The sequence below is a fragment of the Harpia harpyja genome, chromosome 10, assembly GCF_026419915.1.
Source record: "Harpia harpyja isolate bHarHar1 chromosome 10, bHarHar1 primary haplotype, whole genome shotgun sequence".
In the NCBI taxonomy this organism is placed as follows: domain Eukaryota; kingdom Metazoa; phylum Chordata; class Aves; order Accipitriformes; family Accipitridae; genus Harpia; species Harpia harpyja.
This window is the reverse complement of record NC_068949.1, coordinates 24,931,309-24,958,609: the sequence shown is the minus strand read 5'-3', so window position 1 is coordinate 24,958,609 and position 27,301 is coordinate 24,931,309. Positions and strand designations below refer to the sequence as shown.

Here is a 27,301-nt window from a genome sequence, read left to right as displayed (position 1 = left end):
GGCTTTTCAAGGTCTACACCATCCTTTTGGAATTGCAGCTTCACACAGAATTCCAGCTAAAGGTCCACCATAGGCTTGTATGGTGATATAAAGAGGTGCCCTTTGTGTTCTCTATTCCTTTTTTAATAATGCCTAATGTTTGGTTTGCTTTTTTGGGCATCCTACTTGGCATAGAGCCCCCTTAATATTCAGGCTACAATGGAGGAAAAAATAATGAATAAAAACTCTGACATGGTCTCCTCTTCCATGACCTCAGTCTCCCCAAAAACAAAGGGTATGGGATGTTCTCTAGGAGTGCTGGCAGATTTCCAGACTTCATCAGTTGTAGAGCCTCTGGTATTTGTCTGTCCAGGGGCTGCCCTCCACAGCAGCAGGAAGGAGGAGCTGCTGCAGCACAATCTTTTGCATGTCTTGTTTCTCCCCACCACTTCCCAGCCTCCTCCTAGCAAAGAGAAAGGGTAGAAAGGCTTTGTCCTTGTGAAGGTTAAGGAAAGATGGGAAATTTGGCCTATCTAAAGAGATGCTAATGTTGCTGATAATGTTGCAGATTGATCTACAGTCTTCATGAGATCAGGAAGACCTTTCCCCACCAAAACCTTTGGTTGTAGCCAGCCAGCCTTCCCTGCTTATTTCTTTCCTCACTAAAGCACATCAAACATATAGTTGTGTCTCAGGGGTGAGAAAAGATTCAAATGCTAGATGTCTTAAGGTGTATGTACAAGTATTATCCAGCCTTCACAAAGTGCTTGACTGGAGCAGATAGCCCAGGAGACTTTTGAAAGAGGTTGGAGCTTGCACAGTTGGTGCAACACTAGTGTGTTATCAATGCTGTTTTCATCACAATCTAAAACACACCGCCATACAGGCTGCTGTGAAGAAGCCAGAGCCTGTATACCCTTGTAGGCTGTGAATACACTTGAAGGGGCTGTTTTGGGGATAAAAAGGTGTCTTTTTTCACACAGACCCAATCTGGAGGAGAACAAAGCAAGTGAATTAAACAGTAAGTCCAGGTTCCAGATTGAAGGCTGCATGTAAGCACAGGATGGGATCCCAGGAGCCGGCCCATACATGCTACTAGGCAGGCTGCGCAAAGCAACAGCCTCCAGAAGACATTCAGAGGAAGGCCTGGATTTTGAAAGATTAGTTCATACAATGGTGTCCCACCCTGTCAATTTGAGCTCAGATCCACAGGTGAAGCCAGAGAATGGTGCCATTTCATAACAAGACCAGAGGCCCCAGCATCTGCTTTCATACCACACTGGGAAGAAAGCAGAGTCTTTCAGGTACTTCTTGTGAATGTGAACTGTATCAAGATGGGCCTTTCATATTCAAATAGCCTTTCATACTCAAATAATTCCTGTCTTCCTGTCATCAGACGTGACCCAAGACCTTTGGCAGTTAAATCTCTTTCCAGTGAAACTCACAGATCCCTCCAAGCAGTTCTGGCTTTATCCCAACACCATTTTGAAACCCTTTAGGGATTATGCAAGTAATTAGATAAATAATTAAAAAGCCATGTCCAGATGTGGGAGTGACTCTGTGAGCAAAGCCCTGCTTTTCCAGTGCATTAGGCTTCACAGCAGTTGTTTTGGGGATGCCAACAGAGGAATGCAAGGCAACTTATCTGCAAAAGTAAAGTAAAAGAAAATACAAACAACTTCAGTTTTTCCTTGACGACACTAAAACTGACTGTTCTCAATGACATAATCATCTCTCCAGGCACAACCTAGAAGGCTCCTCTGAATTTCACCCATCTGCCCACTTCTGGTTTTAAATACCCTTGGTGTGCAGTATTCAGAGCAATGCCTGTTGTACCAGAATTTGCAGAATTTGTTGCTGATAAAAAAACTTCATTAAGGCCAAGAGAGATGCACAGGGTATCAGAGTCAACTGCCCCAAAACGGATCCCTAGCAGTCAGATAGGTAAATCTGTGTAAGTCTCTTGAGGCTCCCTTTGTAGTTAAGGAAAACAAATAAACTTCTTCAGTGACTGACAAACTTCACACTAAAATAGGTGCATGAGAATGCCAGATGACCCATTCTCTGGAAGTATCAGTGTTTCTCCACTAACAGGGGAGACTACCTGATTTGTACACCTACCTTTTTGATATCTAAATTTAGGTGGGAAATGTTTCTTTCCTCACTGCTGTAGAATCTGCTAGTCCTCAGGTAACTGGCCTAAAGATAAAATCTGCCCATCCTTTAAATCCCATTTTGGCAGCTCAGTAGAAAACAAAGGCTGGTGTTCACAGTGTATCTGGTTATTTTTGTACACATGAAAGTGCAGATGTGAGCACTCAAAAACCAATTGCACCAATGTGGACTCAAGTTCTAAGCCAATGAGCTGGTGCAGGAAAGAAAATGCCTTTCATAGCCCATTAGCATTACCTGAGAGACAAATAAGAGACTTACTTAGATAGATATATAAAAGAATATATATATAAGATACATAAGGATATATAAGAATATATCCGTTGTTTTAACACTTCCTTCCAGTGTCGCACCACCTAAGGGGTCAGTATCATTTTGGCTATGTGCCTCAAAAGATGTAATGGGATGGGCTGAGTGCTGGCAGGTGGCAGAACCTGTTTCACTGGCTCAGAGGAACTGAAATGGTCCCTGACATGGTTGTTTGGGTGGGATCGGTCTCATCTGACATTAGTTGTCTGAAGGTCTGGATAAGCTCCCTCTCTAGTGTGTGGAGAGAAATAGGCACAGGCAGAGGACACTGACACCTGTTTAATGCTCACCCACTACCAAATAGGTGCTGGGCAGAGATCCAGGTGTCTGAGCCGAAGAGCGGGAGAGTGTGACCAGACCCTATGGGGTGATGGCGAAGGGCTCTTCTGTGGGGCCAGACCTACCCAGGGAGCGTAGAAATGGGGACTTCTCACTCCTGCTGGGGATCTGGGAATGTAAAACACAAAGCTTCTCAAGAACAGGGGAGGGGAGAGAAGAAAAAAAAAGGGGGAAAAAAAAAAATCCAAGCTGTTTCAAACAGAGCTGTCCAGGGAGGTTTTGCTACAGAGCAGCTCTGACCCACCCCATTTTTCTTGCCAGCATTATCTGCTGCACTGTCTTTGAGCACCAGTTTCATAGATAGGAAATATCTGACCTTTGTTAATCACAGATAAACATGAAAATAATATCCTTTGACACAGATTCTCATTCAGAGAGAGTTTAAGAGTAATTTCATGTTTCTTTCTTATTACACAGAGATTTCCTTCAGTGATGAAACTAACTGTGGTTCTATTCCAGTATGTTCCCATTCCATCCCTTAAGCTGCAGTTGTTATCAGCTTCCATTCTCTACACCCCATGTCCTCTTCCCTTGTTTCTTTCTTTCCTTACCAGGGCTTCACTGACTCTGAATTAACATTGCTTTAGGACTATTACATTGCTCTCAAAAATCAAGTTTAGTAACATTCATTAACCTTAATAACCAAAGAGTAATTCATGCTCTTGACACTTAAGCAGTGTCAGAAAATAAGTATAATTTTGCACCTACTAACTTCCTTTTTCTCACCTTGTACCTACGTCACTGGTTTACTGCACTACAGGGTTCCTGAAACTTGAGCTATGCCATTTAGTAATTATGTGTCTAGTTTAGGAAAGGCATACCTGTTATTCAGACTCCTTCCCATACCTGCTTAGTTTTAAGAAGACATCATCCACCCAGCCCTGACCAGCAGCAAGCCTGAGTGCCTGCTGGACGTGCAGCCCCTTTCACATCCCCTTTTACAGTGATGTTTCCTCCAAGCTTCCCTGACTTGCTCTAGTCATCTTGCTATAGCTACCGTGTTCAAATGTGCTCCAAGAAAGGATCAGTATCTCCTTGCAGAAAGTCACATATAAAGGAAATATACAGCCTAATGCCGTGCCTTGTAGTTGGGCCTGAGTGGAAAGTGGAGGAATGGCAGGGAGGCACATTAGACCCTAGGGGCTGTAGGAGTCTGAGTACAGTGGTTACAGTAGATCGCTAGCACTTTATAGACACCCCCTATGATGTACAGACAAGATTTGGCAACAGAGTCCTGGATCAACTCTTCAGTCTCAGATGACTGAATCACTGTTCTGCTCTACTTCTCTGCCAGAAAACACACACAGTTCTCACCCTGTTTGTAGGGTTTTAGATTCCTGTAGGGAGGAGAAGTGGGAAGCATAACGTTTCATTTAAGATTTTACATTGTGTCAAATACTCGATATTAATTAAGCTAATCATTCTGTTAAGCTCTGTTCAGGGTGTCTTTACCTTTCATGATCCTTCTATGGATCTTCAACTAGTTTCTAGAAACATCAGAATGGAGACAGCAGGTTGCTGCAGGGATTTGTGGTTTGGGGAGAGCCTGTGACCATGTAAATGCTGTAGACAGTATGGGTTTGTCTGGTTGAAATGCCAGATTAAGACAAGATGAGTGTATTCCTCAAAATCTGAATGTGTGACTTGGGTACAATTGCATAATTTCATTCCAGAAATAGAGGTGAAATTCCTAGGAAGAACTTGGAGTGATGCCCTTTTTCAACCACACCTCCCTACACTGTGCTCAGATACTAGAGGGACTGGCAGATGTCAATCTATGCATAAGGGCAAACAGCAAGAGTTTAAGCATATACATAGCAGCTAGGCTCTAAATATTTCTGCATTTTTAGTTTGTTTGACAGCATTAGAACATGATTTCTTTAGTCCTACATGAATGATTACCCAAAGGACCACAAGCTGGAGAGGTAAAAAATCAGCATGCAAACAAGGCGTTCATCCCTAGCTTGTTCATTCTTACCTCAGCAGGTTAATAAGTAATCTCATATCTCAGCAGGAATAGGAAGGGACTATTGGCTAATTTCATCTGGGTGCTTTGGTATCATAGCATATAAATAAGCATGAATTTACAGGTCCAACATCAGGCTCTTCTGACACTTGTCTTCTCTTCCTCAGCCCACCATGGAGTTCCTGGGAATGACCACTATTTTCTTGCTGCTCTGCATCTCATGCCTTCTTCTCTTTGCCTCATGGAAAAACATATCGCAAAAAGAGAAGCAGCCTCCTGGTCCCATCACACTCCCCATTGTTGGAAACATACTCCAGCTGAATGCGTGGAACTTGCCTGAAAGCTTGAAGAAGGTAAGGGACTGTGTCCTTCTTTCCTACGTTGTCTCCATTGCATATAAAACAAAGCCCAGTCCAGACTGTCTCAGCTTAATTCACAAGCTTAATTTGCATTGACCAAACATCAGACTCAAACAGAAACAAACAGTTTCCCAGAAATACATGCTTCTGAAGTCTATACATTGCAATAAATTATATAACTAAGTCTGTATCTAAGTCTATATATTGCAAGTCTAAGTCTATATATTTGCAGTATCATACTAATGATGAGTACTGTGCTGACCTCACAGCAGTACTACAATTTGCAGTGGATTTGCAATCAAGGCACTAATGCTATTGCAATATTCACTATACTCCTCCTGTGCCCAACTCCTCACCACACTAGCAACACGGCCTGGCCCTTTTTTGGGGAGGACGCTGCTCCATTTTGCTGCCTCTGCTCCCTAGCAGATAGGTCAGATCTCCTGGGAGCGGAAGTAGCGAGTGAAGGGGTTGAAGCAAAAAAGTTTGGAGGTGAATTGTGCTGTCCATTCCCTCCTCTGGCTGACATCACCCATCTGTCAAACAAAACCTGTGCGTTGCAAGGCCTGGGAGGGGATAGGTGGAGGGAGTTCAGCTGGAGTGCCTCTTCATTAGGGGACTGTGAGGGGATGGTGGCAGACGGGTGGGAAAGGCGGGTGTCCCTGAGTTCTTCAGAGCAAAATTGTGGTGATTGTTGACATCACCGTGTGTATTGCCAGATGCACACATACCCATATGAGCTTCTTTTTGCCTTCGTGCTTATGAACGTTGAGAATCACAAGCACTCTCAGGCATTCTGCTTTGTTTCAGAGCTCTAGGTTATTCAGTTTCCCACCACAAAAAACCTGGGACTATATCTAGTTTGCTCTTAAAAAGTGAGCACAAGAAATGTTCTAGGTTGGACCAAGTAGCCCAAGAATCTTTCTGCAACTGTAGCCAAAAGCAGATGCCTGGGAAAGAGTACATGATTAGTGCAAGGATGCAGTGACTCTCCACTCATATACTTGCTCAATTTCCAGAGGTCATGGTCCAAGAGATTTTAGAGACAACTGTGGTATGCTTATGCTCAAAAACCCTTTAGGTGCTTGCTTCCGTAAGTGTATATAATTGCTTTCTGAGCCCATGTAAACTGTTATCCACTGTGCTCTGTAGAAAGGCATTCCAGACTGTTTTGCCAGTCCCGTGAAGATCTATTTTCTTTTCTGGGATTTGGACTTGACACCTCACTATTTCCATTCATATCCCCTATTTCTTGTACAATTCCCTCTTCCCCTGGCTGTAATTCATAGCTGAAAGACCTCTGCACTGCTGCTAATCAATGCTATGTCTCAGCGATACTGGGACAATGCCACATCACCCCTCAGACACTTTCACTACAAACTTCTTTTGACATGATTAACATTCAGACATGTTGTTCTTTTTGTTCCTCTTTCCTATAGCTCAGCAAGAAGTACGGTCCTGTCTTCACAATATATTTAGGCCCACAAAAGGCTGTGGTGCTGTATGGCTATGAAGTTGTGAAAGAAGCCCTGATTGATCAGGCAGATGACTTCAGCGGAAGGGGCAATCTACCACTGCTTAAAAAACTCTTCCAAGGCACAGGTAATGTTAGCATACACAACTGATGCTTTCAGTGCTTCAGGAGCACAGCTGAGAGGGCAGTGGAGGACGGAATGGTGGATTTCATTTACTACTTTCATGCATACAAATTAGCAATAAAAGACTAAAAGTCCAACTCATTACTTGGACCCTTGAGTAAATTGGACCCCCGGAGACTGTTTAAGGTCCCAGGTTGGCTTCACTGAGTGCCTTCCTATTTTCAGCATGTTTTAAATTCTGGCTAAAAATTTGTTCATTAAATGTGCCTCTAAGATCTTACATTCTCCCATTTCTGAAAATATTGACAATATACATACAGCTAAGGAACCAGCAACAGGAAAGTCCACAGCACAACAAAGACAAGATAATATAGGCTGCCCCAGTAAGGACCACATTCAAGGTAAAGCCCTGAGCTTATTCACCAGGGTAGTTCCTGGTATGGCATGTATCTGGGTAAATAGTACCTATTCCGTGGTACTATATTACAGTATCAATGGTATTGCAAATAACGATATGCAGTGTGAAGGTACACAGCAGGATGTATGAGCAGTTATGTTAGTGCAAAGGCCATGTGCTTGTGGTCAAGATCAATTCAGTACCAGTGTTACCTTATTATTTACATCCTAACATAGCTTTTCTTATTCTGGGAATAAACTCAGTTTTACTCAAAGTGGTGTGACAGATGGATCAGATTTGTCCCCTCCAGAATTGCAGAGAAGTTACATTTTGGGGCATATAGCACTTGCAGTATAACTCCAGAGAGCAGTGTCTTTGTATGTTTGTGAAGTACTTACTGTGTAGCTCACATTCAGGAAAAAGAAAAATCTGTTTCCTCATGGATGTCTATTTTTCCTTCCTGTATCAGGCATTGTGGCAAGCAATGGGGAGACCTGGAAGCAGCTCCGACGATTTGCACTCACCACCTTGAGGGATTTTGGGATGGGGAAGAAGAGCATCGAGGAGCGAATCCAGGAGGAAGCTCATTTTCTAGTGGAGAGGATCAGGAACACACATGGTAGGACATGGACTTTGTGCCTGCTGGGACACACTGCATATCGGCAATGAGGGGTGTAGGACTGCTTCACCAAATTTATGACCCAAGAAGTGGGCATGCGGCTGCTGTTTCTGCTCCCTGCTCCCACAGGCAAAGTTATCACTGCTGGGAGTAGGTCAGTCAAAGGCACTGTGGCAGTATGGAGGGATAAATGTAGAAGACCAGTGTTGGAAAGCATCCTTTACCCTGTTCTGCTTGAGGAACAAGACAGGAAGTGGCAAATGGAATGGCTTGGCCCCAAAGCCGAGGGTTTGGTGGAATTCAGCCATAAAGACAAGGCTGGGGACTGCCAGGTAGCCAAGAAACATGCACTTCCTTGCCTTGTCTCCTGCAGCTCTAAGTAAACAGATCCTGAAGAAGTGGGTGACCAGAGAACTCATTTACAGATATTTGGGTTTGGGTCCAGTCCATCTGAACACTAGACAATACCTCCCAGTATGGTGGGGCATGCAATGGGAACAGGGACTATAAAGCTGCTTTTGAGGGCAGGGCATAGGGTAACCCCCTTATAGGTTTCAACCTATAAATCTGTTTTCTGGTAGTATAGAAGACAATGTTACTTCTAAGTGCTTCCCCTGAGAGTGGCACAGTACCAGCCTGGACCACAGGCTTCCTTTCCACAGCCAGCCTTCAATGTGTGCTTATTCTGCAAGGGGGAAAAAGCAGAATGCTGAAACATCAGTTTCCTGTGAGCCACTAGCAAATTCAGTCTGGATTCACAGATAAACATTCCTGCTACAAATCAGAGAAAACACTCTCACCTGCTCTTATCCTTTCACTAACACAATAATACTGTATTTCCTGTGCCCTACTGCAAGCCTCCATCTCTGGCTCACCTTGTTATGGCATCTTTTACTGTGTACTAAAAGGCTTTGCAAGCAAGATATATACAACTGAAAAGTATAAAGCCATTATTTACTCTTGATGCAAATAATAAATAGCTAGGACTAGTTATCTACTAGGCTCAGCATTAATATACTCATCACATCCAATGAGATATCTGCTGAGACTTCAATGGCCAGGGAGTCATCAGTCAGGCAGAGAAGGGTTGGTGCCATTGCTCCTTGGAATAGGCTGATCCTCAATGCTGCCAAGTTGCCATTTTCTGACTCTTTTTTTTTTCTTTTAGGATTTTATAACTTTTCATGTTGTTGTTTCTCCTCTTGAAACCTTGAGATGCACCCTATGACTGACTGCAATTATACCTTTCCTTTCTTTCTTGGATGTTATATCACTTTTTTCTCACACTGTAGTTTTCTTAGATGCTTATGCAGCTGTGCTATCAAACCTAGACTTTGACCACAGGCATTTGAACCTCTAGGAGAGAGTTATACAGCTGAGGTTACACTAATAGAGTTCATAAACAGGGTCTAATAACCTAAAAACATGGCTCAGGCAAAGTGCTTATGGGTTTTGGTGGGAATCTTTAGGCCATTTCTAATAAACAGTCTATAAGGCAGACAGGCATGTGTGAGCTGAAAAGGAATGAAGCCACTCAGACTAGTGTTCTGCTGAGAACAGGACAAAAGAGATTCTTAAACCGTTCAACAAGGAAATTAGTTCAAGTAGAGAAGAATAAATTGGATAAGCCCTTCACCATCCTTTCAAAGGAGTGCAAAACTCTGTGTCTCAAGAGGATGCAAAGCTTCCCTGTAGTGTCAGAGGAGGGGATGATGCCTGAAATACTGAAAGCAAGATACCATTGGTTTTCTGTTGTTGCAGAGCGACCCTTCAACCCTGGCAACTTCCTAGTCCATGCTGTTTCCAACATCATCTGCTCCATCGTCTTTGGGGATCGGTTTGACTATGAGGACAAGAAATTTCTAACTTTAATTGAGTTGCTAGATGAAAACAGCAGGCTCCAGAACTCTATACAAATACAGGTGTGTACAGTTTTATTTAATTAATAAATTTGTTAATGATTATAATATTTTATTAATTAATATTTATTCATGTTATTAATTTTTAAATGGAGTGGATTTTCCTACATTTGGAAAAATTTTTTGAAAACCAAAAAGGCAGTTAAATAACCAATTCCTGTGTTTTCTTACCTTATGGAATTGCCATTGTACATCCAAAGAAGGATATCATTGCAAAAGTTGCTCAAGTGAAGTCTATCCTTGAATATAGTGAAACCATATAGTAAAAGGCATTAAAATCCAGTTGAATAATAAAGACTGTTCCAAAACATTTTAATTGCCCCATTTTCATAGTTACAATTAGGACAACATTTTATTGTATCCACATTAATCAGAATGTGCTTTTCCACCATTTTATTTTTACAGTTATACAATTTCATCCCAACTATCATGGAGTATTTACCTGGGCCTCATCAAAAAATGATAAAAAATACTGAAAAAGTTCATCAATTTACTTCAGAAATCATAGCGGAACACCAGGAAACCCTGGATCCCACTTGTCCTCGAGATTTTATTGATGCTTTTCTTAACAAAATGGAACAGGTAATGTAAGAGCGAGATACTTATCGAATTATAAGAAAAACACTGCTTGGATCCCAGTTTCTTTCAGTTGTGGCAGGGCACTGGGCTTTTGCAAATACAGAGGGAACTTGCTTTTCTTGGCACATCAACTTCATTCTTACCTCTCCATTTTCTTATCAAGGATTTTTAAACACAGAATTAACAGCACTAGCCAAAGTTAGGAAAGCTGGAGACCAATCTGGTTGATGTAATTCAATGCTCCTCCCACATATTATTTAGTAAAAGTACTATCAATGCTGGTGTTCTGGAGAGTGAGTGTCGTATTTTTGAAAGGACACTAGATGTGTTTAAAATCATACATTACAGGTACAGGACCTTCCTTTTTAAACAAGCTGCTTAGCTTTGTCATTCAAAATGTTCTGCCACATCTTCCTCCAGGAGAAAGGGAACGGTCACTCAGAATTCACCGTTGAGACCTTGAGCAGAACCACGCTCGACTTGTTCCTTGCAGGAACAGGGACCACCAGCACCACACTGAGATATGGACTTCTGATTCTCCAGAAATACCCAGAGATAGCAGGTAATAGAAAAGGAAATAAATAACGGAAAACTTTTTAATAGGTCATGGGATCAATTTGGACAATTCCTGTCACTACCACATGTGGCAATGGTCCCCTGAGTAAGGAAATGTGTATTTGCAGTGTGGAAATGTGTATTAGTCTTAGTTCTATTCACAGGAAAAAGATATTAGTACTAAGTACATTCATACATTCCTGGTGCACTAAAAGCAAGTTTTGCTGTAAATATGGGGAGAGGTTTAGGCAAACAGATGGGGGTCTTGTCCATCCAACACTTACTTATTTCCTAACAGAGAAAATGCAAAAGGAGATTGATTGTGTCATTGGCCGAGACCGAAGCCCCTGCATGGCAGATCGGAGCCAGATGCCCTACACAGACGCTGTGGTCCATGAAATCCAGAGATTCATCGATTTCCTTCCACTTAATGTCCCACATACTGTGATCAAAGACATCAAGTTCAGAGACTATTTTATCCCCAAGGTCTGTTCCACTGTGCCTGAGAAAGGTCATAATCTCTTGAAAACAATGATGTGTTCTATTCATTGTATTTTATTTTATTTTCAAAAAACACTGAAATGTGATCTAGAATTAGAATAATGTTGTTTGGAAGTGGATTCTGGAAGTTATTGAGTCCAACCTCTTGTATTTGAAAAAAAAAGACTTCATCCACTACGTGAAGAGGGAGATAGAGCTTTCTATTTTTTTCACGTAAATGTAAGCAAAGTTCTAATTTATTTGGAAGCAATATTAAATACTCTAATCAGACTCACCATTAAAATTCATTAAAAAAAAAATCTTTGCCATATGAATGGCACACAGTTTTATTTATTAAATGATCATTTTAAACTGGTTAAACTTTGACTAGCCTTCTATTCAGCCCTGGGAACTTCTCGATGCCACTTTGCTTTAGCACATCTCCATTTTAACTTTATTCTCCTCTCTTTGTTAATTCAGGACACTATGATAATCCCTATGCTGACTTCCATCCTACATGATAGTAAGGAATTTCCAAATCCAGAAAAATTTGACCCAGGACATTTCCTGAATGCAAATGGTACCTTTAAAAAGAGTGACTACTTCATGCCATTTTCTGCAGGTAAGACCTCTTTCTATTTCAGGTTCTAGATGATTCTCTCCTAGAACCTCTTTGAAGATTTTAGTGGCTCCATCACCATGGTCTCTACAGTGATGTCTGGTGATCTGCTAGAGTCACTTCTGGGCAGCTCTAACCCCTGTGCTAGAGTTTCAGTTGATTTCCTTTTTTAGCAACCACAAAAGCTCCTCCACTGCATTCTACAAGAAGAGATACATGAAGAGAGACTCAGCCATGCAACTTCTCTCTCTCCAAACTTACCATCAAACAGCAGCAGAACGTGAGAAATCAAAGCCTTCAAACTGCCTTTGCCCACTGAGCACTCATTGTTCTGGATGCTTAGCCCCTAGTTTAATTCATTTACTTCCCCAAAATGCTGCAGTGCTGCCTGTCCATTGTGAGATGTCTGAACTTCCATGGAACAGTGGTTAAAATAAGTTACGAGCAAAATACTCCACTGTCATTTTTATTTTTTGCTTGCAGGAAAACGCATCTGTGCAGGAGAAGGTCTGGCCCGGATGGAGCTATTCATATTTTTAACAGCTATCCTGCAGAACTTTACTTTGAAATCTGTTGTGGATCACAAGGACATTGACATTTCCCCATTAGTCAGCGCTCTGGCAAATATGCCCCGACCTTATGAGCTCTCCTTTCTTCCACGTTAGCCAAGCGAAGACAGTTGCCAGCTCCCAAACTCATGAAAGCTCTGGTTGAATGACAGTAATTTCCCAATCTGTTAAGACTGAAACACTCAGATCACTTGCTAGATACTTTATGGAGAGAAACGTGCTTAGAAAAGAAAATCGTATGGTGCTTTTATAATCACCACAGCCAGCTCTAAACAGAAACAAAGTAGGCAATTGCATAGGGAAGGAGACAACTGCCTGTGCAAAATTATGCAGGTTCTCCTCTGCACCTGCCTCACCTAGCTCGGGCTCCTATCTGGCTCCTGACGTCCTGACATGTCAGGGTGTGTGGACTAGTGTTCTGAGAGCCCTGCTGCTACTGTCCATATCACTTGATCCTCTCAGCACAGCAGGAACAGACACTTGTACTCCAGGGTTTCCACAGACTCTGCTTGCGGTACCTCTCTCCTCTGTATTTTCAATTTGTTTGTGACCTGTATGTAAAGGTAAGCATAAAACAGTGGGGTTTTTTTCTGTTAGAAGACAATCATCTACTGTATTCTTGCCCCAATACATATTGTCTCCTGTGGTGGGGATGGAGTTTATCAATGACTAGGCAGATGGGTCCTCTCCTGTGTGATCATAATGAAGGTTTGTGAAATTACAATTTATATTGCGAAATAAAGTAGTAGTACACTGAATCGTTGTTTTTCTGAGATCCCAGAAGAACATCTTTTGGTGAAAAACCTACTCCACAAAGCTTATACTCCCGAATGTCTTCCAAGTCTTGTACATATCTGACTGTTTCACTTCACTCATTTATATGAAATGTATTATGGCTTGAAGACTGAGCTGGCCAATGACCTATATAAAATTTCCGTTCTCAGTAACAAGGTGGGAGAAGGCTGGACTGACCCTACCAGACCTACCAGAACCCCAATTGTGGTTACAGAGCTGTCCATTGTGGCAAAAAAGGACCAATCAAACAATACTGGGATCCCCCAGTGCCATTTACTAGCTGAACGGCAGCTTGCATCTTCCCATTATTTTATGAAGTGCGTAAAGATCACTACAGCAATGTTGCAATCAGGCAAAAAAAGATAAAAAGAGTTTACATGAGTTGCCAAGCATACATGTACAGATGTAGGATTGGCATTTCCTAACTTGATCACATTCCCTGCAATGTATAATTTATAGTGATTACAGTGAAGACAGAGAGCTGAATCTGTGCTATGTGGGAAAAGACAGCAACTGTAATATTACCGCAACGGCATTAACTGCTTATGTGAAACAGGCACAACTTCTTTCCTTTCAAAGTATTAATAAGCTTGATATACCATGAGTTGGTAGCATAGCATTGCAAAGGCAAAAGCCACAAATGTTGCAGAATCATGGAAATATGAATGAAAGAAAGATATATGAAAATATCATACAGTTTATCACCATATACCAAAAAGGATCAACTATTAACAAGTCTTCTCACCAGATAAAAAGAGGAAAACACTCCATACTTCCTCTTCAGCTGTGCCATGACTAAAATAGGCAAAGCAAATGGCCCAGGGGCAGCTTCCCTGTGCCAGGCATCTTCCTCCATGCTGAAAAGACAAGGAGGCAGCCAATGCAAATCAGCAAGAAAACAGCTTTAGCTCCCAGAGACTCCACAATGATATGCAGCAGGGCTTTGAGATTGGAGGAGGGCTATAGCTGTGTCCTGGAAGCCTCACTTTGTGTCACCTGTGATACAAAAAGCAGTGCAATGGTAACCAATAACTGCTCACAAGTCCCCTGGGTTAACTTCCTTTAGCACCAAGTATTATCACCTCCTGGGAGACTAAGGATCAGATTTTTAAAAATTCCAATGCTTAATGATGAGGATGTAGCTCATCGACCTTTGTTGACCACTAAACTGAAAATCATCCATTTAAGAAAACAACCATCATTGAAAAGCTCTACATCTCTCACGAAGCCATATTGCTCACTCTCTCTCTGCGTGCTAGCACTCAGTGTTACCTAGACTTTATCTTCTGCTGGGACTGTACAGACAGTGCATTGCTTGCTCGTGTGCAGGACTAGGCAGGGCTATATGAATTTTCTATGGCAAACCCGACACAATGTCCTGTCGCTTCGCCACATGAAGAAGTGGCTTTCAAACTCGATTAATCTATTTTGCGCACTGTTTCTATTAGTTCCCAAATACCTCTCTCGGAACATAAGTGCCTCTGTAAGCTCAAGTTTCCAAGACATTTCTAAGAAGCTGGGGAGCAGCTACAGAAGCAACAGTCAGCTGGGCAAGCACTAACAAAGAAAAGAACTAGCAAGTTCTCAAACCCACTAAAGGTGTCCCAGGGGAGGAACTCAGTGAAGCAATCCATGAAGCAAACAAATGTACTTGAGCATTTTCCCCATAACAGGGCAAGAGCACTTGCCTGAGCTACTGTTATAAATTAACATGACATACATAGATCAATTGTATGTCTGGACATTAAGGATAGATGTGGGTCAAGGGAGATGGGATTATTAAAGGTGAATACAAGCAGTTTGGAGTAGCCAGGTGTAAACTCAAATATCTTTAAATCTTTTGATGAAGAGGAAAAAATCACAGGCAGAGTGCATACCAGAACCTCATGTGCACATATATGTTACATACCCATTGTAGGCTGCAGGGAAGGATGCTAAGACATTTGTGAATTCCCACACAGAAGCTGCACTTAAAAGGGAAAGTTATGAAAACTAGTTTTATCCACAGCTGTCAATGTTCTTAGTGATTCTCCCAGTTACCATTTCAAAGATACATTTTGACCTCTTGGGATGTCAGTGCTCCCTTGATAACTCTATACAGTAGCATGTTAAGCTATATATGACTGTCAAGAGACCTAAGAGTTGAAAGTGGCTTTGTATCACATAGAGTATACTGAGGTTCACCAGCGCTGTGTTACCCTGAGGACGAAGCTCTCTATTGGATTACTAATTAACACTGAAGAACTTTGGTTCTGCGACTCACCTTTCTAAATGGATCTTCTGTTTGGCACACAAATACACCAGAGATATTTTTCACATGGGTCATAACTGTAACTCACAATACTTGTGCGCTGTGGGCTACACCCCCCACCCCCCCCAATGAGACACACACACAGAGCAAAGGTTCCAACTTGCAGCTGAGCAACCCAAGGAGATTCACACTTGTGCTTTTGCCTTTTCAAGCTCTAATATGGAGTATGCCTCACTTGACTTCTCTCTTGCACTGAAGACTCTCAGTCCAAGGAGCACAGCTTTTCCACTCTCTGCAATGTGTGGCCCTCTTAATAGTCTCCCACACCCATGAACACACTGTGATTACTCATTTTTCAGATCAAGGAGATCACAGAACTGGTGTCAAAGGATAGATGAAGCATTTTACTGCCTAGCTTGTGGCATCTATTTTCTGTTCTAGCTGACTCCCTGCCCCAGCTTCCTGATGTATTTCATTTGCAGCTGTCTGAAATACTACTTGAAAAGTAAAGGAAAACCCCCAAAACCCTGCACAAAGGGATTAATTCCCTAAAAACTATGACCTTTAGACCTTCCTGTCCTGTGCTCACACAATGCAAAAAACAACGAGCTCTGAAAGCCATACAGGCTAATCTGAACTCTCTTCATAGGCTAAAACATGGCCTCTCTTATAGGAAACAGCATATGATAACCACTAGACATAGAATAAAATGATTGTACATGCTGTAGATTAGAAGCATGAGTAACCAGTATGGGCCGTTAAGCTTTAGCAAAGCTTTAGGTTGCACAGTCCAGGGAACATTAGTCATAAGAAACTTCAGAAGGCAAAAATGAACTGGTCTTTCTATTGGCTTTTGCCCTTCAGATGAAATCTGGCCTCTGTACTTAAGTAGGGTAGAAAAGATTTCCTGCCATAATTCCCAGGTTAAATGCTTTTTAGCATCTTTCAAAGCAACTTTTACCTTTAAATTTGAATAGCTATTCACTCTTCTCACATTGGTTCTCATTTTCATTTTATATTATATTTCAAACTGCAAACAGTTCACACTATTTTATTGCATGGATTTCCTATATCATGTCTGTATTGCATTGCTCTCTTTAACTACTCCCTATACAGCACCTTTAAGTAAAATTCTTTAACTTGCTATCATGTCAGAGAGATGCCTGGTTTCTTTATGGCAGCTTGCCTGAACTTCCTTTGTTCCTAGTTCAAATCTTTGGAAATGAGGGAGAGACAGGAAGTGCAATGACCCCCAGTGAAAAGTAGTCCTGGCTATCTTAGGATATACTTGTCCCACTGGAATGACATACCCAGTTACTAGAGTGGAAAGCTGTGTGAGGATGCCACCACAGCCATCTGCTCTCCAGGTCATAACCCAGACCTTACAAGGTACAACGGCTATCATCCACAACAGCAAGAGACTGGGACCATTTAATGCCAGTGAACCAAAGGTCTCTCCAGATTCTGCCAGGCTTTGCTTCTATACTAAATGAAACATCAGCTCTTCCCACTTCTGACTTCTCAGTTACATCCTCCCCAAAGAACACCTCTACCTAGGGAGAATCTTGCAGAAAAGTACCTGTTCCTCTGGAGAACTTTTGGGAGAGTGGCGTAAGTCCTTTCCCACTGAACTCTACACCTTTGTCAATCAATCAGAGCTTATTTCACAACATAAGGTCCATACAACACCACTACACGTACTGAGCCCAAACATATTGTGAACATAGGACCATACTACTTACTGAGCTGAGAGAACACACTTTTAAGTTACATCCTCTTGCCTCAGGCAAGTTATTCTTCAGCTGCAGCATGTTTCCTATGAGGGGCAAAGGAAATGGCCCAGGAGGCAGCTTCCCTGTTTCAGACAACTTCCTCCACACTGAACAGACAAGGAGACAGACAATGCAAACCAGCAAGAAAAAGATTGTGGCTCCCAGGGGTTCCATTGCAATGTGGAACAGGGATGTGGGACCAGCAAGGGCTGAAGCTGCATCCTGGAAGGCTCACTTTAGGAAGCCTACAGTAAAAACAACAGCGGAAAGGTAACCAATAGCTGCTCTCATTTCCTCTGGGTTAAACACTGGTTAGAAAAAAATCACTCACTACCAACAAACTTGGATGAACTGCTTTAATTTTTAAGTCTCTGTGACCTTTTTTAAGGTCAACCTTGTTCTACTGTAGTATCAGAAAGCAGGGACAACATTAATCATTAACAAACCTTGCATTAACAAACCCTGTCATACTTTCATAGCATGCTTGTCTTCCGCCTATTACTGTTGCTTATATGTTTGTCTTCTGATGGGATGCTGCAAATACAACAATGTGTTTATATTCAGGCCATTATATACACTTGTGATTATCACCCCATTGATATCTTTAAACATTTCTATTGAACACACAGTTCCAGGTTTAAAAGTATACTCTGTTCAAGAAGAGCTGTTTTTCAGCTGTTGGACATGTTGCAGTTTCCACTGACGATTTAAGAGCTCATTCTGAAGATTGTGGACACCTCCATGAAGTACTGCTCTGAAAGTTGGGTGACTTCAGAGTAACCTGTTAGAGCAGCTGTCTCAAGGTGCCAGGAAAAAAATCCTCCTCTGGAACTGAATTCTTCTGATTCTCCTTAAAGAGCTGTATTTGCTAGGCTGATTTTCACACCCTGGTTTGCAGTTGCAGTCCAAGTCCTCAAGAACTGCTTCAGCTCCAAAACAGTTGCATAGACTGCTTTGATGAGATACTTTGCCCCTTAACTCTCTGTCAGCCCTCCCTTTGTTCTCTTCCGTGTTCTTCCCTTCAAGCACCCACTACTTTCTTATTATATTTTTGTCGCGGTTTAACCCCAACTGGCAACTAAGCACCACACAGCTGCTCACTCTCTCCCCACCGCAGCGGGATGGGGGAGAGAATTAGGAAAAAAAAAGTAAAATTTGTGGGTTGAGATAAAGACAGTTTAATAGGACAGAAAAGGAAAGAAAAAAAAAAGAAATAACAATAACAATAATATAATATACAAAACAAGTGATGCACAATGCAATTCCTCACCACCTGCAGACCGATGCCCAGCCAGCTTTCCCCCTAGTTTATACACTGAGCATGACATCATATGGTATGGGAATATCCCTTTGGCCGGTTTGGGTCAGCTGTCCTGGCTGTGTCTCCTCCCAACTTCTTGTGCCCCTCCAGGATACTCACTGGTGGGACAGTGTGAGAAGCTGAAAAGTCCTTGACTTAGTGTAAACACTGGTTAGCAACAATTAAAACATCAGTGTGTTATCAACATTATTCTCATCCTAAATCCAAACCACAGCACTATAACAGGTACTAGGAAGAAAATAAACTCTATTCCAGCCACAACCAGGACAATTTTCCACCAGGAAATGCTGCAGTAGAGAAGAGATAGAGATTTAGTCTCCCTCTGTACCTCCTCTAGAATTTCTCATGGACTCTCCAGGTGAGATGTCTGAGCAGCAACCAAGTTGCACCTCTGCTTTTGGACTATACATTTCACCAGTACAATTCTGTTCACACACACCCAGCTATGTCTCTTCTGTGGTGCTACTCTCCAAGGACCTGCCATCCTTGCCGTGATTTGGAGTCTACCAGTCACACGGAGGCCCCTCAGGTAGAGAGGGGAATAGTTGCTCAGAGACAGAACTTGGAACACAGCTGTCAGCTCTTGGCCTAACTGGGACGCCACTGTCACACAATCCTCCAGACAGCCAGGTAGTCAGTCTCTAAAATTTCCTCCCAATAAAGAGTCACTTGTGGGACAAGCTCCTCTTCCCATTTCTGCTTCCTGGACATGGGATACTCAAGAGTTTGTGAAGGAATCTGCTATTTCTTAGCCCTCTTACCTGAAAACACTAAGCACTTGCTGGCAATGCACAGCTAGATGGATTTCAATCTTCAGAGTTCCTGGAGGTTTTCATCTTTGTAGTTTTAAAATAGCATTGTATTTTCTATACGTAGAAAAGTAACTTTTTCAACAGGAACAAGATGTGGTTCTTATTTTGCCTTTACCACTTTATCTTCTGGAAGTTTTCTCTGCTGACACATCGCCCCCTCATGGCCCTCCTGCAATCCTGTCAAGGAAAGACAATGAGCAGAGAAATGCTGTATTATTCTTCGAAATTTTCTATGCCCTGATCACACAGATTCCTAGATCTTCCAACAGTATGCTGGGTTGCATGTGGTGAGTGGATCTCTTCATCAAAGCAACTATCAAATGCACCTGTGATTAAAACAAGACATGGCTAAGCCAGCAGTTCTACAAAACCAGATCCAAATAGGAGTGTCACTGGAGTGTATTTAAACCTATTCTTGAGCCTGCTCTTTGCCTTGCTATATACATACAAAGCAGACACCGGACCTCTGACTCTGAAGAGGTGGGATAGGGCAGGCCACAAAACTCCATGCAGACTGAGCATTCTCCAGGTGACGTAAAATACAGAGGGAACGAGATACAATGGTTTTACTTTCATGTGACCATATTTACCTATCCACTGTCACTCAGTCCCCTTTATCCCCTTGGCCTTAAGGGGTGAGGAGCAATACCTCTTAACAACAGCTGCATGGATGCTGTCTTAGAGAACACCACTGCAATTTTAGTCATGACACTGACAGCATCCTCTGCTTTCAGACATCTTTGGAGACCTGAGAAGTACTGATTAGGGCTTACAGCTAGTACATGTGTACTCCACAGTGGTGTTTTGTACAGTCACAATCTGCTTAATCACAAATTTCCAGTTCTCTCCTGAGCAGAGGAAAAACTCTAGCCCTTGTGCCCCTGAGAATGTGTTCTTGCTTAGCTAGAACTAGCCTATCCTTGAGTGCAACCCTTTCTGCCCAAACCCTCTGACAATCCTTATATGTAACTCCCACGTTAGGAAAACTTCCTACCAGGCTGCTGTCATGTCCATAGCTGCCTTTGGCAACATAGCACGCTCCAGGCACACATTATGGAAGGAAAGTCTTGCAGCTGCAGGATGAGCTTGGTACATTAAACCATGCTTAAGAAGGGTGAGGCATGTAACTGTCTCCTCTTTTAAGAAATACTAGCAGCCCTGAAACATCTTCATTATTATGTGCCTCCCCATGGTCTCAAGATGAAATGGTGCCCTACTGGGTCCAAGGCAGCTAGAAGTGCTAGAGGACGTAAACACACAACAGGAGTGCCATGCTGTTCTTCTTGGCCACTTCAGGAATTTACAGAGCAAGGCTGCTGTTATGATCCCAGTGACAGTGAATCCTTACTATGGAACTGAGTTTTAGCATCCCAGCTGGAATGTAGACAGTACGTGTTAAGGAAAAGGGAGGGTGACTGGGACTCATCTTAAGACAGAGCAGGGCTGCCATACATTCAGTTCTGTACCCAGCTTGGATCTGTGGTCTGTCTCCCATTGAGGGTCTGAGCATATGGTCCACATTCAATAAGGGAGTGGACTTGCCTACATTGGCAGTGTGCTGCTACTAGAGCACAGAGCATGTTTGGGCCATGTTCCATTCTATGTTCAATACTTGGTTTGCAGGTCATCTGCCATGAGCAGAACTTACTGGCATTGCTGCCATGCGATAAGACAAGTCACTGGCACTTACGGCTTGGTATTATTTTTATCACATGGAGATGATCACAATTCTCTAGACAGCAGATAGCCAGCTCTCCATTGTAATTCCTTTGGACACAACTCTTGTCACCCCTTCATCTTGGCCTCTGCACCTAGCCCGAGTGCAGGGCCAGCTGCATCCCTGCAGTGGAGAACAATCCCTTTGTGTCCTAGCATCTGCTCTGTGCCTCTAGCACCTGCTCTGTGCCTCTAGCACCACCTTCCCAGAAAGAGCTGGGAATCAGAGCGATCACTAGGCCAGAAGATTAGTGGTCTTGTTTCAATCCTGGAACAACCTGCCCTGGTAAGCATTTCAGTGGCTGGTCAGCTCTAGATGATGTCCACCTATCCAGAACCATTTCCAACCTGATATGAAGCAATAACTTTTCTGTTCTTAGAGATGGGTAGGGGCCAGGGAGAGGACTTACAGGGGATCAGGGACTAAGGTCCCAGCCACATGCAAGTGCTACATGCTATAATGAAAATCCTCGTTCTTCCAGGGAACAGAGGAACTCCAAGAAGCACCCTCAAGCTTTTACATCAGCAGCCAAACATCTGTGATACTCCTCCACAATGGCAAAGAGAAAGAATGGTACTATCAAAAACACTAGTGAGTCTGGCTGAATCATGTCTAGCTCTTGCATAATCTACAGATGCATGAAACACTGGAGAAACAGGACTTCTAGATTGTCTACCACCTCGTGGTACCACTTCCCACCATCAGAGATCACCAAGCAGGCCACTGTTCAGGCTGTCATTCAAATGTCAGCCTCTAGGCACAAAGATTTTAGATCTGGCTGGCTAGATCCTCTTGTCCAGCAGAACTGTGAACACACCATGAATCCTGAGATGATAATGATCCATCAGATTTTAAAACAGGCTGCTGCGCTACATGGTATAATTTCCTCCAACATAGAAATGGTAACTCATCTGTTGGTACCTCTTCCTGTTGGGTTGGAGGATGTTGCTTTGATAACAATAGTAAAATGTCTAATTTGCTTTCACAGGTAGAACACTCATCGGTGAGCTAACTACAGATAAAAGCAATACAGGTGCAAATGGCTGGATACCTCTGGGAGACTTAACCCTGTTCTTTAAAGACGCCCATTCCAAAAAGGCCTTTCTTCAAATGAACTCAACCCTCTCTCAAATCCTACATCAATGCCATATAGAACAGTATTTTCTATTTTAAACCCAGGATTTTTAAAGTGATGGTGAAGGCTCTCAAAGGTCATCTGCTTCACTGCTTTTAAATAGCACTAGGGAAAAGTGTCCATCTTGACTATTTACAGTGGCTGTACACTGACTGACAGCATTATGATCTTTACCACACTGGCACCTGACTAGACATTCTTCTAAACAGCCTGTAGGAAGTTCAAACTACTTCTTTCCTACATCAGCACTTGTACTATCCTCGACTGCAACTCACTCAAAAGCCAGCTTGAACTAGTCAGGTTCAATAGGTACAGAAAAAAAAAAACCTTGGAGTACCTGCTCAGTAAGAAGGGCTCTGCTAAATTAGCAATTTGGAACACTTAATCTGGTAGAGAAGAAGCTTTTTGTGCTGGGCATGCCTCTTAAAAAACTACTAGGATCAAAATTCATTGGTAAAGTAGAGAAAGGATCTGCTAGGTTAACTGAGCATGTGATAAAGCAGTACTGCTTGCAATTTCACCTGAGGTCCAGACAATCAAAGAATATAATTGCAGGAATACTTGACGCAGAGTTTAAAACATGTTGGCTTCTATGATCTCCAGTAGCTGGAAGGAGTTTGTCTTTATTAACAGACCCTTTGAAAAAATAAAGACAACTTACATAATCTTTCCAACAGGAACTTGAGATTCCAGAGAGACAAATGCAGCAAGTTGTTTTATTGTAAATTTAAAATAATTAGTCTCTCTATTGAAAACAGATAAAAGTGGATACCAAAATGAAGTGTTTTCAATACCATGCTCATAACTCCAAAGGCCTGGGTATCTTCTCAATGCAGAGCTCAATGAAGGAAAAAAAAAAAGAAGTTTAGGTCCCACTGCTACTAAGGGAAAATGTCTTTATAGGTTATGGAGGGCTTTTCCTAGACAAAGTATTTCATGTGGGACATAGGACTAACACACGCAGGCAGCCAATATCAACGTATGGGTTAGGGACAGGCTTCTACTTTTCACTGCAGACAACTGAGGCAACAGAACCTCTTGAGAAGAGGAAAATATTATTCAGCCTTAAGCCTGAATACAGCCTACTGTATTCAATAGATAGAAAAAGTTACCAGTCTTGATGTTAGCTGTAACCAAATCCTTGTCAACATACAGAATTGCTGTTGTGCAACTTAAACAGAAATCAGTCTGACTCATAGTCGAACTCCAACTTAAAGACTGTTGTAATTTCATCGTTTCTCCAGTTTTTTGTACTTGGCTTCTGCAGAAGGAAAAATAACAATATTTTAGGATAGGATATGTAAAAGCTTTGAATCCTGTAAGCTGCCATACATCTTAAAATTCAAGTTAATTTACAGTATCACTCAGGGTCAGTTTTTACTAAAGCATTTAGGCAAATATAATTGTACAATAAACTTTTTTAAGAACCAGGTGCTTAAGTCAGGCCACTAATTAATTTAAGCTAAGGGGACCTGGGTGCCTGGACGAACTTTATGAATCGCTCTATTTGCAGGATTAAACTACTGTCTTTAGAATTTGGGTGAGTGCATATTGTAAAACAGAAATCAAGCCTCACTAATAAGCTGTAGTTGAATAATACCTGTACTACTCCACCTCCACATAACTTGTTCTACTAATCTTTTCCCAACGCTTACCACTTCACATACAATGTCTGTTGCTCAAAAGCAGCATAGGCAACTCTGCAGCTCAGATTTGTTAAATGGAGGAGTTTACTTTGTCTTTTTAAATCCCTTTGCAAGGGCCTATGCTGCTAGGTAGTAACAGTAGAGGACAATAGTTACCAAGTTTTTTGGAATATGCATCCAATTTATAAGCTGCCTGCTCCAGAGCTGCAACCTGTTCCTCAATTAGGTTGATTTGTTCCAGGTACGGCTGAAGAGCAGCATCTTAAAAAAACAGAAAAATTGTATCTGTCAGTTCTCAGTAATTCACTTCCACGAAACAGTTCATACTTGAAACACAAGAATTTCTCATTACATTCTTCAGATAGAACAATTTAAAATATCCTTCCTTCCCCTGCCCCAAAATCAAGCGGCGATACCGACAGCCATGTTCCAGGAAAGTACGAAATGTTTAAGAGTACTGGCTAGACTCAACACAAGTAACAATACAACGTGAATAAAAAGAAGCATTATTTCCTATTAGATCCAAAATCTGGAGTAAAACAGGACATAAATTCAGATGTGTTTTCTCTTATGCTAGTCTATAGCTGTAAAGAAATATACCGGATTGGCATTGTATAGCAGCATGTCTATTTCAATGAGTTTTCTTTCCTTCAGCACCTAATGAAGTATGAACTATCTGACTCTCAGATGCTTCATTTCCCAAACAAGTGTACTGTTCATTATACCCCTACCTTATCTGGTTTACTTACATTTTTGATTTAAATCCTTCAGATTTCTACTGATGTTTATAGCAATGTCTTTCATTTCTAGGTACTTCAAGCTAGTCAGCTTATTCATGTTTTCCAAGAGTTTGTAGTCTTCACTGGTGGCTTAAAAAGAATAAGAGTTTATTTTAATTAAAAGTTGATGCAGTTTGAATTGGGTGCAGACTCTTCAAGAGAATAAGAGATTTCAAACCAATAGCCAAATGTAAAAAAGAATAGTTTAGATGGTAATAGAGGTATTAGTATAATGGTCTACAAGAAGAGAGATGACATGTTGTGAAATGTAAAAATCAACTGGACTGATGAATACTTACTCACTTGCAATTTTTCGTTTTTTTTGAGAAAAAATGACTAATTCCTCACATTTCTACTCTTATTCTGTCAGTTAAATGCTTATGTTTACAAAACTGATAGCACATATCCAGACTGGTAATCTGTAACATATACCCTTCAAGTCCATGCAAATCAGTAGCGCTATGTAGCACTTTCAAAATTAGAGCCTATGGAATCCATTAACTTGTTAAGCAGTTTACTTTGCTCCAGCTAATGTTGCACAGCAGTTTATTCTAAAGCATGACTGCTGCAAAACATGTGTACGATCCTCGTTCTCACTAGTTATATAGCAAGGCCTGTGTCCTTGATGTGTTCCACTCAGTTGTGCTTCTCTTCTAGTCCTTCTTAACTTAGACCCCTTTGGTTTGTTTGTTTTTCCATGTACAAGCTCCTGCAAGACTAAAAATATTTTTTTTTAAGTTGCTGATATCACAGTGAATTCTTTTGAAAAGTATTTGTGCTATTCCGGGACTTCATTAATATGATTAATCTCAGTGTTGTTAGTAGTCTAGCAACATGCCAGGGTTGAACTGCCAGTCTTGCTAGATATGATCTAAATAGGTATAGTTTAGACAAACTACACAACAGATTTCTTTAACAGAAAATGAAAAGAACCAAAAACTTACTTGCAGGTCAGTATTGCAGTGCCTTACCTGTCAGTTCACCTGTTAAATAAGTGGCCATTTTGTTGAACATGTCTTTACAGAGTTCATTGATGTCTGCCTCTGCTGGTTCCTTAGCTTCCTCCGCTGTTTCAACAGCAGGATCCTCTAATCAGGGTACAGACATTACAGGGTTAGGGGAAAGTTAGCAGGTACAGAAATACTCCATAAAGATTAAATGGTCCCATTTTTTTTCACCTTCGAATTGACTACACCTACTTTCCACGTAAGTTGTCTACTTTACACTAAGGGGTAACAAACCTAGGCAGTTTCCTTGAAATAGCATCAAGATTATTTCAAAATAATACTTTAGGGACCATTTAAGGGACAGGCACCTGGCCTGACCGCACCTGCAAATATCAGCCCCCTCCTGCGCTTAGACGACAGGAAGGGAATGTGGGGAGAACATTTGAGTGACTTTGTGCACAATGCTACTGATGTTTATTTCTCGTCACAGATTCAGAACAGAAGAACAGACCCCCCCCAGTCCGTTTCACGAGGGGCTACAACAGATCCCCATCTGTGGAAAGCGATAATCGCCGCTTTTCTTCTCCAAATCCACTTCTACCGCAACCTGCCCGTGGTCCGCTCTTCGCAGGAGCAGCTCAGCACCTCTTCCTCAGCCCGGCAAGTCGCTCTTTGCTGTGCGGGCAGCTTTTGCCGGCTTGAACGCAAAGGCCGCCCGAGGCCCACGGCTCCCGCCGGCCGAAGCGGCGGCGCGGGGAGGGGCGGCGAGAGGCACACGGCGGTACGACCCTGGCGGGATACAGCCGCCGGGCTCCAGGGGAGCAGCCGGCCGGCCGGCCGACATACGCGAAGCCGCGGGCCCGCCCCGCAGCCGGCTCCCACCCCACCGCCGGAGCCCTTCCCGCCGCGGGACGGCTGCTGCCGCGCCGGGCGGCTCCTCCCTGCGCCGCGCCGGGAGCAGGCCGCGGCCTGGCAGGGCCCGGCCACCGCCACGCGGCCAAGGGCCGAACCCGGAGACGGGGACGGAGAGGAGAGGAGGGGGACGGAGAGGAGAGGACAGGAGGGCGACGGCGACGACCCCGGCCCCTTACGCTTAGCGGGCTGCGCGCCGGCCTCGGGCAGGCCCTCCGCCGCGGTCGCCATGGCGACAGTCCCCCTCCCGCGGCGCCCCCTTCCGCCTTCGGAGCCGCGCACGGCCGCGGCCCCGCCCGTCGCCGCGGCGGCGCATGCGCGGTTGCGGGCGGGAGGGGAAGGCAGCCGCTCTGGGCGCTGGGCCGTGGCTGGCGGGGGTGCCACCGCTGTGCCGGCTCCGGCCCGCTCCCCGCCGGGCCACGCGGCAGCCGGGGCCTGACAGCCGCGCCGCGCCCAGACCCGGGGCCTGCCCCCCCTTCCCCGCTTCTGTCCGCGTCGTGAGGGGAGGCGTCCGCCACCGCGTGCGTGAGGTGTCTGGCGGGGGACAGCCTCGGTTGCGGGAACAAGCAGGAACAAACGACCGGCATCACGGCGAGAGGAGAAAGACAAACACCGAGGTGTAAAACGCGGCACGAGTTTACTTCTTACCAGCTGTAGAAGGCAGTGAAGCAGCACAGAAAGAGCACGGTTTGTGCCTGACGCAGCTGCGCTCTCAGTTTGATTATTTCCCTCTTTCTAACGCCACGACTGAACCA

General features: G+C 43.0%; 2 protein-coding genes across 6 annotated transcripts; one reads left to right on the top strand and one right to left on the bottom strand.

Annotated features, from left to right (window-relative positions):
- Positions 1–4,861: 4,861 nt before the first annotated feature.
- Positions 4,862–13,217, top strand: LOC128146955 (cytochrome P450 2H1-like). Its single transcript, XM_052798995.1, has 9 exons — positions 4,862–5,118; positions 6,564–6,726; positions 7,589–7,738; positions 9,500–9,660; positions 10,063–10,239; positions 10,657–10,798; positions 11,090–11,277; positions 11,752–11,893; positions 12,374–13,217. Exons 1-9 carry the CDS (start codon positions 4,939–4,941, stop codon positions 12,553–12,555), a joined length of 1,485 nt encoding a protein of 494 aa, XP_052654955.1. The 5' UTR covers positions 4,862–4,938; the 3' UTR covers positions 12,556–13,217.
- Positions 13,218–13,986: 769 nt separating this feature from the next.
- BLOC1S2 (biogenesis of lysosomal organelles complex 1 subunit 2) lies at positions 13,987–26,845 on the bottom strand. Of its 5 annotated transcripts, XR_008236897.1 has the most exons (7): positions 26,726–26,845; positions 25,659–25,775; positions 24,658–24,777; positions 24,056–24,169; positions 23,375–23,515; positions 19,360–19,587; positions 13,987–14,111 (listed from the first exon to the last, which is right to left on the bottom strand). XR_008236897.1 is itself a non-coding variant. In XM_052798996.1 (6 exons), the coding sequence occupies exons 1-6, from the start codon at positions 26,775–26,777 to the stop codon at positions 19,511–19,513; spliced, it is 621 nt and encodes a 206-aa protein (XP_052654956.1). In that variant the 5' UTR covers positions 26,778–26,845; the 3' UTR covers positions 17,620–19,510. The 5 variants fall into 5 exon arrangements, 3 of the variants coding, with proteins under 3 accessions (XP_052654956.1, XP_052654957.1, XP_052654958.1); XR_008236898.1 differs by lacking the exon at positions 13,987–14,111 and having other exon boundaries at positions 17,620–19,587; positions 23,375–23,523; positions 24,065–24,169; XM_052798996.1 differs by lacking the exon at positions 13,987–14,111 and having other exon boundaries at positions 17,620–19,587.
- Positions 26,846–27,301: the final 456 nt, after the last annotated feature.

Excerpts from the sequence above, each read along its gene's own strand:
- BLOC1S2 (XM_052798996.1), bottom strand. The coding sequence starts at position 26,777 with ATGGCGACCGCGGCGGAGGGCCTGCCCGAGGCCGGCGCGCAGCCCGCT. Across the intron at positions 25,776-26,725 it reads CGGCGCGCAGCCCGCTAAGC|AGGATCCTGCTGTTGAAACA; the intron begins GTAAGGGGCCGG and ends TACCCTGATTAG. Across the intron at positions 23,516-24,055 it reads CAAAAAACTTGGTAACTATT|TACAAAAAACTGGAGAAACG; the intron begins GTCCTCTACTGT and ends GCAGAAGCCAAG.
- LOC128146955 (XM_052798995.1), top strand. The coding sequence starts at position 4,939 with ATGGAGTTCCTGGGAATGACCACTATTTTCTTGCTGCTCTGCATCTCA. Across the intron at positions 5,119-6,563 it reads TGCCTGAAAGCTTGAAGAAG|CTCAGCAAGAAGTACGGTCC; the intron begins GTAAGGGACTGT and ends TCTTTCCTATAG. Across the intron at positions 9,661-10,062 it reads AGAACTCTATACAAATACAG|TTATACAATTTCATCCCAAC; the intron begins GTGTGTACAGTT and ends TTATTTTTACAG.